Genomic DNA, 14,580 nt, shown 5'->3' on the forward strand with positions numbered 1-14,580 from the left:
AACATGAGATCTTCGATTGGAGAAAAGGCTTGATGGATGCGCGTTCTAACTTTCAAACGAGCTCGCTCCTTTGGTAAAAGGTGGTGTTCATCCCCACAGTGTTGCGCGTGTTTGGTTCCGCGTGGTAGTGTCGGTTTCCTTCCCTTTCATCCCGGCAGCCAATTCTCCATATGAACGGCACAATGTCAGCAGATCTTGTTGGTTCCCTCCTGTCGTCATTGTCGCTGCAAGGGGATGCCGATGGCCTCATCCCGCACTGTCCTTACGACTTTATAATTGCCGTTGACTTGGAAGCAACTTGCGACGAGAACCATGCTGACCCTAGTGCGGTGCAAGTTCCAAGGGATAAAGGGGAAATTATTGAACTATCGTATGCCGTCGTGTCGGTACCTGAGCGGAGAATAGTGCACCAAAGGCAAAACTTTGTGAGGCCAGTTGAGACGACCGTGACGGCCTATTGCACCCAACTAACAGGGATCACGCCTGAGCTGGTTGAAAACGCTGGTATACACTTTGAATTCTTAGTTGTCGCGTGTACAAGAAATTAAGAAATTCACATTGATCATGTAGGAACCTTACGCGAGGCCGTCGAAGATCTTCTCTCCTTCATTCAAACAAACCCTCAAAGCACCTTCTGCTTCATGGCCCATGGCGAATGGGATTTCCGATTTCAACTTCCGCGGGAATGTCAGGAAAAGGCCATACCTCTTCCGCCACTCTTTAGCGTCTTTTTTGACATCACCAAAGAGGTTCATCGTATGATCACTCTCTCTGCCGGCGTTCCACGACCAGCAAGTACTGCATCTCTCCTGAGCCTCTGCAAAGCGATGGGCCTACAACATGAAGGACGGTTGCATAGTGGGCTGGATGATGCGGTGACGGTGGCGAGGTTGGCGATTATATTATTGCAAAGGGTACACACGTGGTTTGCTGAAAAAGGGGATGGGGCATTACCGCCTGGATTGGAGTTACCCTTGTCGATACCCATTGATCTCGGGCAGGAGATTGAGGACTTTGCGGTGGCACGATCTAGGGTTGTGCGGCTGGGTGGAGTGCCTTTCAAGGCGACACAAACGTGAGTACCTGTGGCGGCAGCACTTTCAGAGTCGTTGAAGTAGGCTGCTAACTTTTTCGCATCATTGGACATCAAGCCAGGTATTGACATTCATTGGAGAAAGTGGTGTGGCCCCAGAATCTATGTGGATGATCAAGAATGCCGAGGGTCGATCCGACGGACGAGGATTGGTTGTGCTACATACCCATGAAGACGCAATGGCGGCATTGAGCTTGAATGGACGTGTTATGGGGGATCGCGTTGTTCAAGTCACGCCTGGTAGTGAGGTAGATCTGGAAGAGACTGCAGCGGTTCGCGGCCCCTTCTTGGTGAGTATTGTTATCATGTGAGATGCGCAGGGTGCTTTGTAATTAACTGCCTCTTGCCAGACTGATCTGGAAGCCCAGCAAGCCACACCATCTCAAGAAGTGAAGCCGGGAGACTGGTTATGTCCTACTTGCCAGTTCCACAATTTTGCGAGGTAAGTGAAGAAGAGACTGTGCGTGGTCACATTTGGATTGTTGACTGAGCGGATACCCCAACAGTCGCCGAAGCTGTTCCAAATGCCATGCAGTCAATCCATCTCCAACCCCATACGTGTCCAACCAGCCATTAAAGCCAGGTGACTGGATATGCCAAGACCCGACCTGCACATTCCAAAACTTTGCATCTAGAATGCTCTGCATGCGGTGCCGCGGTCCTCGACCAGCGGGCATGGAATTGGCGCGTCCGAATGGGATGAACGGAACACTGGGCATTTCCTTCTTGACACCAGACGGAACACCAGTCCAACAAAGGCCACAAGAAGTGCGACCCGGAGACTGGTTCTGTCCCAACTGCCAGTTTCACAATTTTGCCAGTCGACGCAACTGCGTCAAGTGCAGCTTGACTGTCACGCTTCCTGCACCTCCAAGATCGTTTGCTCCCAACAAGCCCGGCGATTGGGCATGCCCTAACCCCGCTTGTGGATTCCACAACTTTCAATATCGAAATGAATGCAAAGTATGCCAAACAGTCAAACCAGCTGGAATGGAGTACCACCCTGCGATGCATATGCAGGGAGCCCGCCAGCAGCTTTCACGACCAATGGAATTGCGCCCAGGCGACTGGCTCTGTCCCCACTGCCAAACACACAATTTCGCAAGTCGCCGTGCGTGCATGAAGTGTAATGCCTCTATGCATGTAAACGGCGGTATGGTCCGGCCGCACCACCACAAACCTAGCTCCAAAAACAACCTCCGACCCGGCGACTGGCTCTGTCCTGACCCTACCTGTGCATTCTGGAACTTTAAATCCAAAACAGCTTGCACCAGATGCGGACGGGCTAGTATTGGGGCACAGATTGTACCTGAAGGTTACAATGGCGGGACATTTGGTGCCAGGAGAGATGGGGATTGGGATTGTCCGATTCAAGAGTGTGCGTTTCACAATTTTCGGTCGAGGACCGAGTGCCACCGATGTGGGGCGATGAAGCCTGTAGAGGAGTGATTGGTTGCGGTAGATGATACTTATACATATGCACGCATGGACCTTGTTTTTCTTTTATTCTTATATTATTGGAATGCATCCGGCAAGGGTATTTTCCACCATGAACCATACCTTGATCCAGCGAATTACGTAATGACTAGAAATGTCTCTCCCTTTGATGCACGCTTGTCATTTTTTCGAGCTAGTAAATGTATACAAATGGGGGCCAAATCCAGTAAATCCAAAAGGCAACCCACATCTGACGTACCCAAAGAAGGATCCAAGCCAGCTACCGACGCTCCAAACTTTGTGCAAACCCCTCCCGAAAAACATCTCTCGGCGGATCCCGACACACCGCTCAAAAAATCCCTTAAAATATGGTGCAAAACGTCTGAGCAAGCTCGCACGCATCGGTTGGGGGATTTGGTGGATCTATACGATGAAATCATCAAACGGGGGGTGGTGTATAGAGCTTCATTACGGTAAACCTCTTACAATTATCTGGTTGCATTGAACACGATCACTTTAATGATGACGATGACAGATGCGATGATGATCCAACCACAGCCGTTGACCGTCTCGAATCATCCGGACAGAGTATCATTGAGAAGTTTCTGACGCCGGGAGGATCGAGGGATTTGACGCCCCTGCTGGGTGCCGATGGTCAATCTACTGTCACTCTATCGAGTGTGGATGGGTTTGATGAGGTGTTAAACAGAGTTGTTTGGGCGTTTGTAGAGGGCGTCAGAGGGTGTGATGTAGCGAGTAATGGACAATGAACAAGGAAAAACTGATTCACGAACCAGATATAAACAATTTTTGGGAATCTATCATACAAGACTATCTATCGTACACTGAAAAACTTCTAGGAACAAAGTTGTTTGTAGTAGGAAACAATCGACCAGGGGAGGGGGGGCGGCATTTTCTAGAGTATAAAGTCCACCAAAGCAAAATCTACAAAATCTACAAATCTGATTTGTATATATGCACTATATGAAGCCAAAGGCTCTTATTTTTTGAGTTTTGACGTCATTCCCCTCCACACAGAGAATGAAGAAGCTCGTGTCCGTTTCCGGTCTCCTGAATCATCCGCGGTCCGGGACAACGAGACGCTTTTACGCTCTGTAACAATGTGAGCAGCCAGTTTGACAAATACGGGGTCATCAAAATCAACTTGGAGGATGGTCCGGCAGTACTCGTGAATCATGTGGCGGATGAGCAAATGTCGGTAAAGATTGGCTTGGTTGGCGGCGGGATTGGATGATGAGAGGAGAGGGCCGGCTTGCCTGTCCAAGTAGGACATGAGGAGTAGGACTGCTGGTTGGCGACTTTCAGTGAGGTTACATTGCAATGTTCCTATATAAAATGTGTTGGTTCATATCCAAAGAAAAAAGGAAAATAAAAGGACTTGCAAAAGGAAGACTCACCAATCTCCTTCTTCATTCGTGCAAAAATGTCACTCCTTGCAAATTTCTGCCACGATCCTTCCATTAAATGGAGGGCGGCTCGCTTGGCACTGTCAAAGCAGTCGGGGAGTGTCTCGTCCGACGACATGGCGACGACGACTTCCTTTCGAACGCGCTCATCGAGGTTGACTTCAAAGTGTGAGTTGAGATTGAGGTATGTATTATATATATGTTGTGCAGCCGACCGCTGTTGTTCCACCGTGGGAAAGACAGAGGTTGTGTAGTGTTCGACTTCAAGGAAGAAAAACTAGGGGCGCAGAGAGATCAGTCAAACATTTGTCTAGCAAACTCTTGCCTAGCTGGCAATCAGCACCTAAGGCAAGGTACGAACGCGCTTTGGAATAACTTACCAAATTTTCACAAGAGTAATCTTCTAGGAGCGAGTAAAGAAAGTAGGCGCGAGGAACTTTTGACATCAAGAGTGCCTTGAGGCCTTGCTGCTCGACTTCGGAAACGGAAATATCCAGAGGCGGCTCTGAACCAAAAAACTTTGACAGTTTCCCAAACCGAGCGGTTGTTTTCTGCCTGTATCTCCTGTGCAAGGTCTCTGCTCCAACGATAGAGCCAAACTTTCCTGGAAGAGAGGAGCGCCTGGCATCGAGGGTAGTAGGAGATGGCACATCCTGTTCGTCTAGAATCTCCATTTCTGGTTGATCAATTTGAACGACGGTGGTAGCCGAGGACAGTGAGGACATTGAGTTACGGGAACTTCGGGGAGAAGTGGGAGTCTCGCGGGCTGAACGAGGTGAGTCTTGCTGTAAAGAGAAACGCCGCTGCGTGCGATCAGTTGGGAGTGTGCATATCTTGAGCGGGAGAACAGTTGCCGCCATGTTGTTTGCAAATGCAATGTAAAGTGTTTAAGCGAGGACGACGACGACGACGACGACGATGGACCATCCAACAAATGACGCGTTCGTCAAATGGGCCTCAAAGCTCTAGAGTCTGCAAAGGGGGGGTGAGGCAAAAAGGGGGAAAAGTAGAAGATTAAATAAAAGACCGTTCGAAGGAGAAAGACAAGTTGAAATGGGGAGAGTCTTTGCAAAAAGGTGTATCTTTTAACTTTTTTTTGTTGTTGTTTTTGTAAATGATCTTTCTTCTTCTTCTTCTTCTTCTTCTTCTTCGTTCAACGACGAGTTACGGCTGGGCATCGCCATCCCCCTGCATCGGGATCTCGTCTTGTCATTTGCCATATGTCAAACACACATACACACACACACATTTGGCATGGCATTATTGGAACACTTCTACTGCGCACTTGCATCGCCCTTTCAAAGATCCGCTACTTGCATGGAATGAGTGGCACAGTCATGGGGCGCTGTTTCACGGTGGGCAGTGCAAAATCCACAAACATGACGCAACCTGCATGCCACGTGGAAATGTTGATCATGTCATGTGAGTAGCATAGGCTATCAGATGATATGAGTGGCTGTGTACTCTCTTAAATCTAAAAAGTGTGAAAACCGAGTTCTTGGAATGGAACAACTTGACCGTTTTTTTATGCCGCCCTTCAGTCGAATTTATCTAAAAACTTTCCTGTTTTGGATGTCAAAGTTATGACTCTTCTCCGGACATTTGGTCAAACTTTTTGTCGTTTTTGCCTTGAGGTGTGACTTTCTTGCTAGGGCTATCTTTGCGGGGTCATTTCGCTTTTGCCCAATTTTCATCTCGCTTGCTGAACTCGATAAAGAGCAACAGGAGCGAGCGAGAGAGCTTGCAAACAACGCCTAGAAACAATGACCACAGAACCTGTCACAAGACAAAAGAGGCCGTCCATTGTCCGGCGATTGTTGACTCGGCGCTCGTCGTCGCGGTTGCAGAGAGAACACAACACAACGGCGCCAGTAACACCTCTTCTTCCTTCCGCAATCACGGTTCCAACATCTCCTTTACCAACACCGCCACCACCAGAACACTTGGAGCACTTTAACCTCGCATCCTCCTTTTCCTCGTCGTCTTCTTCCTTGTCCTCTTCCTCCTCGTCGTCCGCGTCACCATATACTTGTTCAAATATAGCAACTCCACCGCCGCCACCACCTCCTTGCACACCGCAAGACACGCCTCCTTCGTCACCTCCATTGCCCTCTCATATTGCAACCGTCTTGTTTCGTCGTCTGTCGTCCATTGCACGTCGCCGGCGGTCCGAGGAACACGATGAAGAATGTATGGCCAAAACCCTGGGTCTTGCTGAATCCTTCTTGTTTGGCAAAGATGGGGAAGATGTGGATGAAAAGAGAGCTGTAAAGTTGCTCAAGAGCATCCTAGATAGCAAATCAGCCTCCACTTGCCGCGGAAAGTCCTATGTCGAGGCTCAAGCCATTTTGGCCTTTTGCTATGAATTTGGACTAGGCATACCGCAAGACTTTGTGTTGTGCGAGCAACTGTACATGGCTGCAGCCAATAGTGCAAATGGTCTTGCTGGAGCTCGGCTTGCGTTTCTTCGTCGTTACGGACGGCCGTCTGTGAAAATTGATCGCGTTGAAGCAGAGGAGTGGGTTCAGAGAGTCACTGAATTGGGTCCCGATGCTATATCTTGGCTAGTCCGAGCCGCTGCCGTTTATGGTCATCCCGCCGCTAATTATGCATTAGGTGTGTGTTATCATGACGGCGTTGGCGTGCAGAAAAGTGCCGAACAAGCAGTGTATTACTACAAAAGAGCGGCTGCTGCAGGACAGCCTCGTGGAGAAGGCATCCTCGGATACTGCTACGGCGAAGGATTTGGAGTGGAAAAGGATGACAAAATGGCCTTTGCATTATACCTGCGTGCCGCACGGCAGGGTGAATCTGTTTCCATGTACAATGTTGCTCATTCCTATGAAGAAGGTGTTGGTGTGGCCAAGAATCTCCAAGAAGCCGTGAAATGGTACACCCGATCGGCTGAACTCGGTAATTGCTATGCGCAAAACAGCTTGGGCTACATGTACGAAGAGGGTCTTGGCGTTGAACGGGACGAAGTGGCTGCTGTCCGATGGTATACTCTATCCGCAGAACAAGGGTATCCTTGGGCGCAATGCAATCTTGGCTATTGTCTTCAAAATGGCATCGGTATACGCAAGGATGAGGCGAAAGGTGCCTTTTGGTATCACGCCGCTGCCCGTCAAGGCCATTCCCGTGCACAACACAATCTTGGACATGCGTACCAATACGGTATCGGTGTTGAAAAGGACGAAAAAGAGGCGGTTGAATGGTACCGCCGCTCAGCACGGGCTGGTAATGCATTTGCACTCCATTCCCTGGGTTACTGTTGTCAATATGGTATCGGAACGCCGGTGGACGAATCCCGCGCTCTCGATCTCTACAAGCAAAGTTCAAAGCTGGGACATGCTCCGGCACAGTTGAGCTTGGGCCGATGTTATCTTAATGGTGTTGGTTTGCCTTCACCAGATGAGAGGAGAGCTTTCAAATGGATCAGGAGGAGCGCGATCCGTGGAAACGATTTAGCGCAAAATACACTAGGGCACTTGTATGAAGAGGGTGTAGGAGTCCGGCCCAGTGTCAAAGACGCTGTGCGGTGGTATGTCGCCAGCGCAAGGCAAGGCAACGTCTGTGCGCTGACAAACCTCTCCTTTCTCTATTTGGATGGCCTATCATCAACACCCTCATCTCTATCTTCCTCCCTTTCGCCATCTTCGTCGGCTACCCGTGCTGAAGCTTTGCGGCTTCTTCGGCTGGCAGCCACTGAAGGGCAACCGCGCGCACAGACGCGTTTGGCTCACATTCTCCTCAAAGGCGATCTTCTCCCCTTGAATCCCTCCGAAGCCGTCATGTGGTACGAACTGGCCGCATTGAATGGTTGGATACCCGCCATGACTCATCTCGCTCACTGCCTGGAGATGGGCATGGGTTGCTCGGTGGATGTGCCGGGAGCTGTAGAATGGTATGCAAAGGCGGCTGGATATGGGGATGCATGGGCGGCACAACGATTGGTTGTGCTTTTAGTTCATGGCTCACGTGGGGTGGGTGGAGAGGAGATGGAAGAGCGAGCGTCACTGGGCTACGGCGTGGTGGCGCCAGCTGCATAAAGCACCCGATACAACGCAAGACCAACACCCAGAGCCCCTTGTGGCATTGTACATTGATGCATTTTTTCTAGCCTAGCGCATAGATATTAGTCGAATACTAGAGTTGAAAATAGAACATTTATATTGTATAAGATAATCTACGGATATTATATGCTCATTTATACTGCATAGATTTGCATCCCTCTCCAAGTGGGCATACGATGTGTCTGTAAGCAGGCAATTTCCGGGACCACAAAGATCGCTGTGCCTCCACGTGAGTCATCGCTCCGGTTATGACAAAGATCTGTCTTCCAGCCAACTATTCCACTGTTGGCAACTCACAACAATGTCCAGCACACTACAACCATCCCTCCAACTCTACCGATCTATCCGAAGACTGCACAAAAAGCTTCCTCCAGGTAACCATACAGATTAAGGTACAGCCTTCAAACCAAAGCTGATGCTGACATCCCTCCAGCCTTGAGAGCAATTGGAAACGGTTACGTAAAGGATGAATTCCGACGACACTCCAATGCCGACCCCGCTTTCGTGCCTGGATTCATGCAAGAATGGACACGGTATAGAGATATGCTCCAGCATCAAGTTTCTGCGTCTCCCTTTGAACCCAATACGCCTCGAGGATTGGGACGCAAGTTGGAGGAACACGAGTTGAATGCTTTGAATGATCAGCAATTGGGGCAGTTGCATGCGCTGCGGGAGGCCACCAGAGGGGAGTTGACGGATTCTCGGTGACGGGCTGCGCCATATGCGAGGAGAGTGTTTCTGTCGGGATAGGTCATCTTTGCCCGTGACGTTTGGGGAACCATACTTTTCTTCTTTTCTGTGCATTGACAGAATTCAGGGCTATTTAATATATATTTATTGCGAACATACGGTTATTATTTACATAAATTGACTCTTGAGACTGTGGAGGTTTGTGACTGGACCGGCCGTATGCTGCTACTTTCATTAGTCACTTGCAGACATGTGGATGGAGCAAGCAGGGGACGGGAATTGTTCCGGCTTGGCGTCTGTATCGGGCTTTATGGCAGACAGGCACACACCTCGTTTTTTCCCTGGTGTGACCTTCACAATGACCACATCATCAACATCTCCAGTTTCTTTGATCGCCAACCATTTCCTCGGCCGAGCTGCCGCCTTCCCGCGGGACACTCTGACAAATATCCCATTCTCATCCTTTCCCTGCTTCGCCTCCTCTGATGGAAGTTGCATGTCCTTTTTGCCTGGTGATAGTCGAACTTTTTCAAGCCTCGACGCCTCGCTCTCCAATGTCTTATGAGGGGTAGTCAAAAGATCAAGATCAGCGTTCAGATCCAGATCCGCCAGGACACTTGCCACCCTTGATCTCACAGGCGTCGCTAAAGCGTTGATGGCAAGGGAGGGTGTGCCACGTCTTGGCACTCTCGATGCTGTCTTGTGCCCTTTGAGTAGTCTTCCCGTAGGTTTCAAGGTACGAAAAGGTGTGCACGGTGCGGTGCTCGGGTGTTGGGGAAGAAGATTATCAAACGCCTCGTCGTCATACAGGAGCTTCTGCGCGGCTTTATCATCTGCAGGGAGCGTGTAAATCCGCGCAACTATGGGTCCACATTTTGTCTTTTTGACCGAGGTCATTGCACAGTCGTCTAATATGGTCTTCCTTTTGCGCGACATATGCCTTGCAGCAACCTGGACCCGCGCCGGAGTCTCGAACGCACGGTCGGTGTCCAAGCCTGTATCGTCTGAACGCAGCTCTGCGTCCTCACTTTGATAGAATACTTTCCCAAAAACGTGGACCCCATGGTTTCGTACCCAACCTTTATCCACCACAATTTCCTCTTTTTCCAAGTCAATTTCGTCGGCATCGTGGAACTCCTGTCCGTACTTCTCGTATATGCTTTCCCAAGCCATCTTCAAACGCAGCTGAGATTGCAAGCGCTGATGAGCCACATCGCCATATTGGACTGGGGTCGAAGGACATATTGACTGAATAGAAGCCAGAGAAAAGAAACCTGAGAAAGTCGGTGTCGGTTCGCTTGCCATCTCCAACTGGCCAATTCCAAATTGCTGACGCGGAAGGCAATTTGAGATGCAGTCACGTGTCTACATGCGTTTGTACGACATGCGCTTCAGCAGTCTACAACTAGTATCGAATATATGATGGGACAGATAACGGGTAGACAGCAGAAACACAGCAGCGCATGCGTTAAACCAGGTTTGATGTCATGGCCACACCGCCGTAGCAATTGCTATGAAATAGTGCATTGAATGAATGCAACCACAACGAACCCACAATGGAAGTAATTACAACTAAATTAAATTCAAACGGCTGTGTTAACCGCTGTGTGGTGTCCCATCACATACTCGATAGGAGTTGTATGACAACCCTGAGCTTCAAACCTTGATACATGCAACGATGCGCTGCAGAATTCCAAAAGAATAATAGGGTAGTTCGTTTGCAAGGAGGAGGGTGTGATGTCGTGTATATTTAACAGTTGCCAGGGGAAAATGAATAAGCACGCTCAGGTTCTACTCTAACGGTAACGGTCCATGAACTCCTGATGAAATTCCGAAATTCTTTGAATGAAATTTTCCATTTGATTTTCCGGAGGGAGGAAGGTGGATCGAAAGTGCCATGTACCCTCTTTTTGATGAAAACCAGATCCCGGTACGACGCACTAAGATGAATCAGTCATGAGCATGTGGCCCTCCTCTCATGGCACGGGTACCCGTAGTACATACCACTCCAGTTGCATTAAGTAACTCCATGCAGTACATTACGTCTGGCTCTTGGCCTGCTGTCCTTGCGGCTTCAATTGCCTTTGTCGGTAATAGGATTTGTGGAAAAAGATACATCGCGCCCTGGAGTTTGAAGAGTGTTATGGGATGGATGAATTAATCTTGCCAGAATACTCCACATACCTGTGCGGGCTGGCAACTCACTCCTTCCAGTCGATTGAATGCATCAGCGAGACGGGATGCCCTACTTCTCAATGACTCTGCCCAAAATATTAGACATTGATCTTGATCATCGGTGCGTTAGCCTCCCCAGGACGCTTACCGTAAATGGAATCTGTTTCTTGTTTATACAAGTCGTAGGATGCATCGCCCTGGCGGGGAGGATTGACCATCAAATCCACCTGAGACGGCACCGACGTTAGACGCCACAGTCATGCCGCGGAACCGGCCACATTCCTCACCATAAGCTGTCCTTGCGTAGGGGGGCACAGTGAAATGCTGGCAATCTTATAGAAGAGCTCTTTCACCTGAGGGTCAATCGAGGTGCATTCGAAGTAACCCCCTCGCCGACCGCATTCTCCTACCACGCCTTTTGACACGCTGTGGAAGGATATCAACTCCACGCTTCCGTACGCAGGACCCATGCTACAGCAGTATTCGATAGTTATTGACGGACCGTCACCACTCGCTCCAACACGCCCACAATTCGCCACGTTTTTCCTTACCTTTTCAGTACTTTCTTAAAGGAGTGAAACGGAAAGTCCTGAGGGAGATAAATATTTTTCTGGTACACTTCGTCGGCAAGAAGTACAAGCTTTTCTCGATGACAGAAGTCAATAACCTACGAAAATTTTGTTTAGCATCTCCCAGCAAACGTCAATCCTGATAAGGAACTTACATCCCGCATGTTATCCACCGTCAGACATCCACCAGTTGGGTTTCCGGGATTAATCACACAAAGAGCCCGGACGTCAAGTCCTTCTTCTCGGGCAGCAGCAATCGATCTCCCAAGCTCTTCCACCTGATGCAGCATGAGGACCGATAAGTGGCGGACTTCCAGAGAATCGCACTGACATGTCCTTACCGACAAACCCCACGTATTTTCTTCATTCAGGTAATATGGTACCGCATTACCCTTAAAAAGGGCAATCGATGCAGTGTATAATGGATATTGGGGTACTGGTATCATGATCTTTCGAAGATGATAATCTTTAAAGCAACCCAGGATACAGACATTTCAACAAGAGAACATACCCCAACTTGATTGTTCGCAATAAGGGTTTGCAAAACAGTTTGCACCCCAGGACTTGCCCTTTAAAGACAGTTATAAAATATTAACAGATTTTCGGATGGATGAGTGAGCAGGTGTGTGACAGGTACCCTGCAGTTAAAAATATATCGTTGGGGTCCGACGGGTACCCATCACGCTCTGGTCATGAAACTTAGGTTAAGCAGGTATTTCGACCTGAAGTGAGGCGGCCACATAGCTGTCAACCTTCGATAAATTTTGCAACATTCTCTCTAACAAGAGGAATTCCTACGCAATATGCGTCAATATTACAAGCAGGTCAAGGAAGGAAGACTGCACCGTATTACCTTGAGAGTGACTGTAAGCACCAACACTTCCGCCCATGGCTTGCAGGAGAGATTTGGCGCGTTCAATTGCATCCGTGGCAAACAATTGACGGGTAAGAGATATGTTCTTGTCATCCAGTAACTCAGGGTACTCCACCAGAGAAGTAACCTACGTCACTGTCACTAAAGACGCTCTCCCGAATGTCAACGTTCATGAACCACACCTGCCGAAAAAAAGTGATTGGTCGCTGCTCCAATTGTTGTGGATTACCAATGTTGCAGGATATGATACGCTCAAACGGTAAAGATCTTGGTTGTGCGGTCGCAAGTTGCTTATAGGAATGACAGCAATGTTTTAGCAAACGTGACTTGAGAGAAGCAACCCGCTTCTCACTACCAACCTGACGTAGTACTTCGGCGCGAATGGCCAGTTCGCCACGGACTGCATATTCACAATCGACAACCGCTTGATTGACTGTCGAGAGGTTCAAGACCTTTGCTCCTGTTGGGCCAAACCAATATATGCTCGGTTAGAATATAAATTGCTGGGGACCAGTTGGACGTAAGTAGTGGAGGTTCCATTACGAACCAGCGATGCCACACCGTATCTATCGTTGCCGGAATTTCAGCCTACCTTTGTCCGCCCCAATCTTTGTAGAGGCCTGTCTGCTCTGAGTTCTAGGAACCGGATGCTGCAACATTTTGGCTTTCTTTCGAAGATGCAGGCTTAAAGAGACAGTCGACAGGAGCGAACGTGGCATGAAAACACACCCTGGACAGAGGTGCTGCTGCGGATAACGGGAAACAAATGAGGAAGCCGATACAGATGGTGGACGGCAGAAAGTGTACAATTGCTGCTTTGGCAGTTGTTGCATTGTATGGTTAAGAGACGGTTGTGGAGAAGTTTAGGTGATCTTGCAAATTGGTGTATTGTTGGCTATCGCTAGCGAATTGTGGCTTAGTAGAATTTGACGATCACGGAGTGGAAGGAAGGGAGACATATCAAGAAGTTAGACTGTTATGATATAATTGTGTATGTTGACAACCGAGGCTAAAATGCACCTGCACACACAAACATCATGACACAGTTCCCATGGGTTACTTTACATGGGACATTTAAATGGACATTTGATTCATATTATTCCATAGATCTGGAATTAATTTCAACCATGTTGGGTTAAGTGCACCTGTTAGGATTGGGTCACCCTTTGGGTGGATTACTCTATTAAGAGTTATTTGTTCTACTGTTCCTGTATCAGAGAGATGTTCCTCCATCAGCTTATATTGAGCAAATAGTAAGCATAGTATTATAGAATAAAAAATATAGGTTATTGAATACAGTATATACCTCTAAGAAGCCATTAAAGAGGCTTGTAGCTATTATCCAGGGGCATTCAGACTCCTCTGATCTGCCTGATAAGTTACAAAGTTATTAAGTTATTCAGGTTACTATCCTGTTATATTTTGAATAAAATTGCAGCAACAGCCATCATATTGCTTAACACTTCACACAGCTAAGTAGGCTCACTCAGATATCTTTAGTTACATCAAGCCCCACTGCAAAGGCACCAGACCCCTGTAAAGAGGTACTATATAATAGAGGCAGGGACTTTGAGAACCTAGAGGTACAACTTAGCTTAGCTGATAATGGGCTTAGTGTAGTGACATGAGATGCCTAGGGATGTCATGGACTAGTCAGATGGGGGCACATGGATGTTTATTTTGGTTTTTGAGATGGGAAATGTGGCTACCACAACCAAGAAAAGGGGTGCAGTGCCCACAATTATTGCAACTTAGACCTTTTTTAGCATATTTCATACAACCCATGCAGGAACTTGGCTGTCACCTAATTGGAAAGTATCAGTATTGCCACCAACAAATCAGTTGCAGTGATGCTGTAGTTTTAACATAGGAATTTATCCAAGAATTATATATATAAGAGTATATTCAACAGAGCAAAGTTGTGAGGTAGAAGCCATAGCAACACTAAATCCCCATAACCAGCTTCCCAACCCTAATCTTAGGTTCACAGGAACCCAACAGAGCACTTCAATGGCCTGATCACCTGCATCAAAGCCTCTAAATCCTGCTCAGCTCACAATTAACTGAACCCCTTGCCTCTTGCCCCTCAACTCACTACCAAAAGCCAAAAAAAAAGGATTTGGAGACCATGGTTCCTAGTATGGCCACCCACATCACCTGCTAGGAGATCCAAGTCATCATCACCATAGTCATCCACTTAAAATCTGTTACATTAGTGCAGTTATAATAAGCTATACAATAC

The 14,580-nt window shown here is 48.1% G+C and overlaps 7 protein-coding genes across 7 annotated transcripts; 4 read left to right on the forward strand and 3 right to left on the reverse strand.

Annotated features, from left to right (window-relative positions):
- Window positions 1-57: 57 nt before the first annotated feature.
- Window positions 58-2,696, forward strand: SPPG_02621 (uncharacterized protein). The gene is made up of 5 exons (XM_016750904.1): window positions 58-504; window positions 571-1,075; window positions 1,152-1,383; window positions 1,444-1,535; window positions 1,600-2,696. The coding sequence occupies exons 1-5, from the start codon at window positions 171-173 to the stop codon at window positions 2,540-2,542; spliced, it is 2,106 nt and encodes a 701-aa protein (XP_016610166.1). The 5' UTR covers window positions 58-170; the 3' UTR covers window positions 2,543-2,696.
- A 40-nt stretch (window positions 2,697-2,736) lies between these two features.
- Window positions 2,737-3,378, forward strand: SPPG_02622 (uncharacterized protein). Its single transcript, XM_016750905.1, has 2 exons — window positions 2,737-3,003; window positions 3,066-3,378. The coding sequence occupies exons 1-2, from the start codon at window positions 2,741-2,743 to the stop codon at window positions 3,298-3,300; spliced, it is 498 nt and encodes a 165-aa protein (XP_016610167.1). The 5' UTR covers window positions 2,737-2,740; the 3' UTR covers window positions 3,301-3,378.
- SPPG_02623 (uncharacterized protein) lies at window positions 3,316-5,221 on the reverse strand. The gene is made up of 3 exons (XM_016750906.1): window positions 4,338-5,221; window positions 3,949-4,234; window positions 3,316-3,877 (listed from the first exon to the last, which is right to left on the reverse strand). Exons 1-3 carry the CDS (start codon window positions 4,815-4,817, stop codon window positions 3,531-3,533), a joined length of 1,113 nt encoding a protein of 370 aa, XP_016610168.1. The 5' UTR covers window positions 4,818-5,221; the 3' UTR covers window positions 3,316-3,530.
- Window positions 5,222-5,607: 386 nt separating this feature from the next.
- On the forward strand, window positions 5,608-8,171 carry SPPG_02624 (uncharacterized protein). Its single transcript, XM_016750907.1, has one exon. The coding sequence runs from the start codon at window positions 5,721-5,723 to the stop codon at window positions 8,004-8,006; it is 2,286 nt and encodes a 761-aa protein (XP_016610169.1). The 5' UTR covers window positions 5,608-5,720; the 3' UTR covers window positions 8,007-8,171.
- A 139-nt stretch (window positions 8,172-8,310) lies between these two features.
- Window positions 8,311-8,886, forward strand: SPPG_02625 (uncharacterized protein). Its single transcript, XM_016750908.1, has 2 exons — window positions 8,311-8,404; window positions 8,464-8,886. Exons 1-2 carry the CDS (start codon window positions 8,332-8,334, stop codon window positions 8,736-8,738), a joined length of 348 nt encoding a protein of 115 aa, XP_016610170.1. The 5' UTR covers window positions 8,311-8,331; the 3' UTR covers window positions 8,739-8,886.
- On the reverse strand, window positions 8,819-10,025 carry SPPG_02626 (uncharacterized protein; the record flags this gene model as incomplete). Its single annotated transcript, XM_016750909.1, has 1 exon — window positions 8,819-10,025. The coding sequence occupies one exon, from the start codon at window positions 10,023-10,025 to the stop codon at window positions 8,955-8,957; it is 1,071 nt and encodes a 356-aa protein (XP_016610171.1). The 3' UTR covers window positions 8,819-8,954.
- Window positions 10,026-10,437: 412 nt separating this feature from the next.
- Window positions 10,438-13,250, reverse strand: SPPG_02627 (uncharacterized protein). The gene is made up of 15 exons (XM_016750910.1): window positions 12,931-13,250; window positions 12,698-12,798; window positions 12,521-12,628; window positions 12,318-12,465; window positions 12,217-12,258; window positions 12,102-12,150; window positions 11,976-12,033; window positions 11,806-11,913; window positions 11,620-11,742; window positions 11,447-11,562; window positions 11,183-11,366; window positions 11,044-11,122; window positions 10,905-10,981; window positions 10,725-10,844; window positions 10,438-10,660 (listed from the first exon to the last, which is right to left on the reverse strand). The coding sequence occupies exons 1-15, from the start codon at window positions 13,169-13,171 to the stop codon at window positions 10,517-10,519; spliced, it is 1,698 nt and encodes a 565-aa protein (XP_016610172.1). The 5' UTR covers window positions 13,172-13,250; the 3' UTR covers window positions 10,438-10,516.
- Window positions 13,251-14,580: the final 1,330 nt, after the last annotated feature.

This window comes from Spizellomyces punctatus (genome assembly GCF_000182565.1).
Source record: "Spizellomyces punctatus DAOM BR117 chromosome Unknown supercont1.4, whole genome shotgun sequence".
NCBI classification, from domain to species: Eukaryota; Fungi; Chytridiomycota; class Chytridiomycetes; order Spizellomycetales; family Spizellomycetaceae; genus Spizellomyces; species Spizellomyces punctatus.

Bases quoted from the DNA above. Each gene is read 5' to 3' on its own strand.
- SPPG_02622 (XM_016750905.1), top strand. From the start codon at position 2,741: ATGGGGGCCAAATCCAGTAAATCCAAAAGGCAACCCACATCTGACGTA. The intron at 3,004-3,065 runs GTAAACCTCTTA...TGACGATGACAG, and splicing joins GTGTATAGAGCTTCATTACG to ATGCGATGATGATCCAACCA.
- SPPG_02623 (XM_016750906.1), bottom strand. From the start codon at position 4,817: ATGGCGGCAACTGTTCTCCCGCTCAAGATATGCACACTCCCAACTGAT. The intron at 4,235-4,337 runs GTAAGTTATTCC...CTGCGCCCCTAG, and splicing joins ATTACTCTTGTGAAAATTTG to TTTTTCTTCCTTGAAGTCGA. The intron at 3,878-3,948 runs GTGAGTCTTCCT...CATTTTATATAG, and splicing joins ACGAATGAAGAAGGAGATTG to GAACATTGCAATGTAACCTC.
- SPPG_02624 (XM_016750907.1), top strand. From the start codon at position 5,721: ATGACCACAGAACCTGTCACAAGACAAAAGAGGCCGTCCATTGTCCGG.
- SPPG_02625 (XM_016750908.1), top strand. From the start codon at position 8,332: ATGTCCAGCACACTACAACCATCCCTCCAACTCTACCGATCTATCCGA. The intron at 8,405-8,463 runs GTAACCATACAG...ACATCCCTCCAG, and splicing joins GCACAAAAAGCTTCCTCCAG to CCTTGAGAGCAATTGGAAAC.
- SPPG_02621 (XM_016750904.1), top strand. From the start codon at position 171: ATGAACGGCACAATGTCAGCAGATCTTGTTGGTTCCCTCCTGTCGTCA. The intron at 1,076-1,151 runs GTGAGTACCTGT...TTGGACATCAAG, and splicing joins CCTTTCAAGGCGACACAAAC to CCAGGTATTGACATTCATTG. The intron at 1,536-1,599 runs GTAAGTGAAGAA...ATACCCCAACAG, and splicing joins CAGTTCCACAATTTTGCGAG to TCGCCGAAGCTGTTCCAAAT.
- SPPG_02627 (XM_016750910.1), bottom strand. From the start codon at position 13,171: ATGCAACAACTGCCAAAGCAGCAATTGTACACTTTCTGCCGTCCACCA. The intron at 12,799-12,930 runs GTAGGCTGAAAT...TTGGCCCAACAG, and splicing joins AAAGATTGGGGCGGACAAAG to GAGCAAAGGTCTTGAACCTC. The intron at 12,466-12,520 runs GTGTGGTTCATG...ACAGTGACGTAG, and splicing joins CAATCACTTTTTTTCGGCAG to GTTACTTCTCTGGTGGAGTA.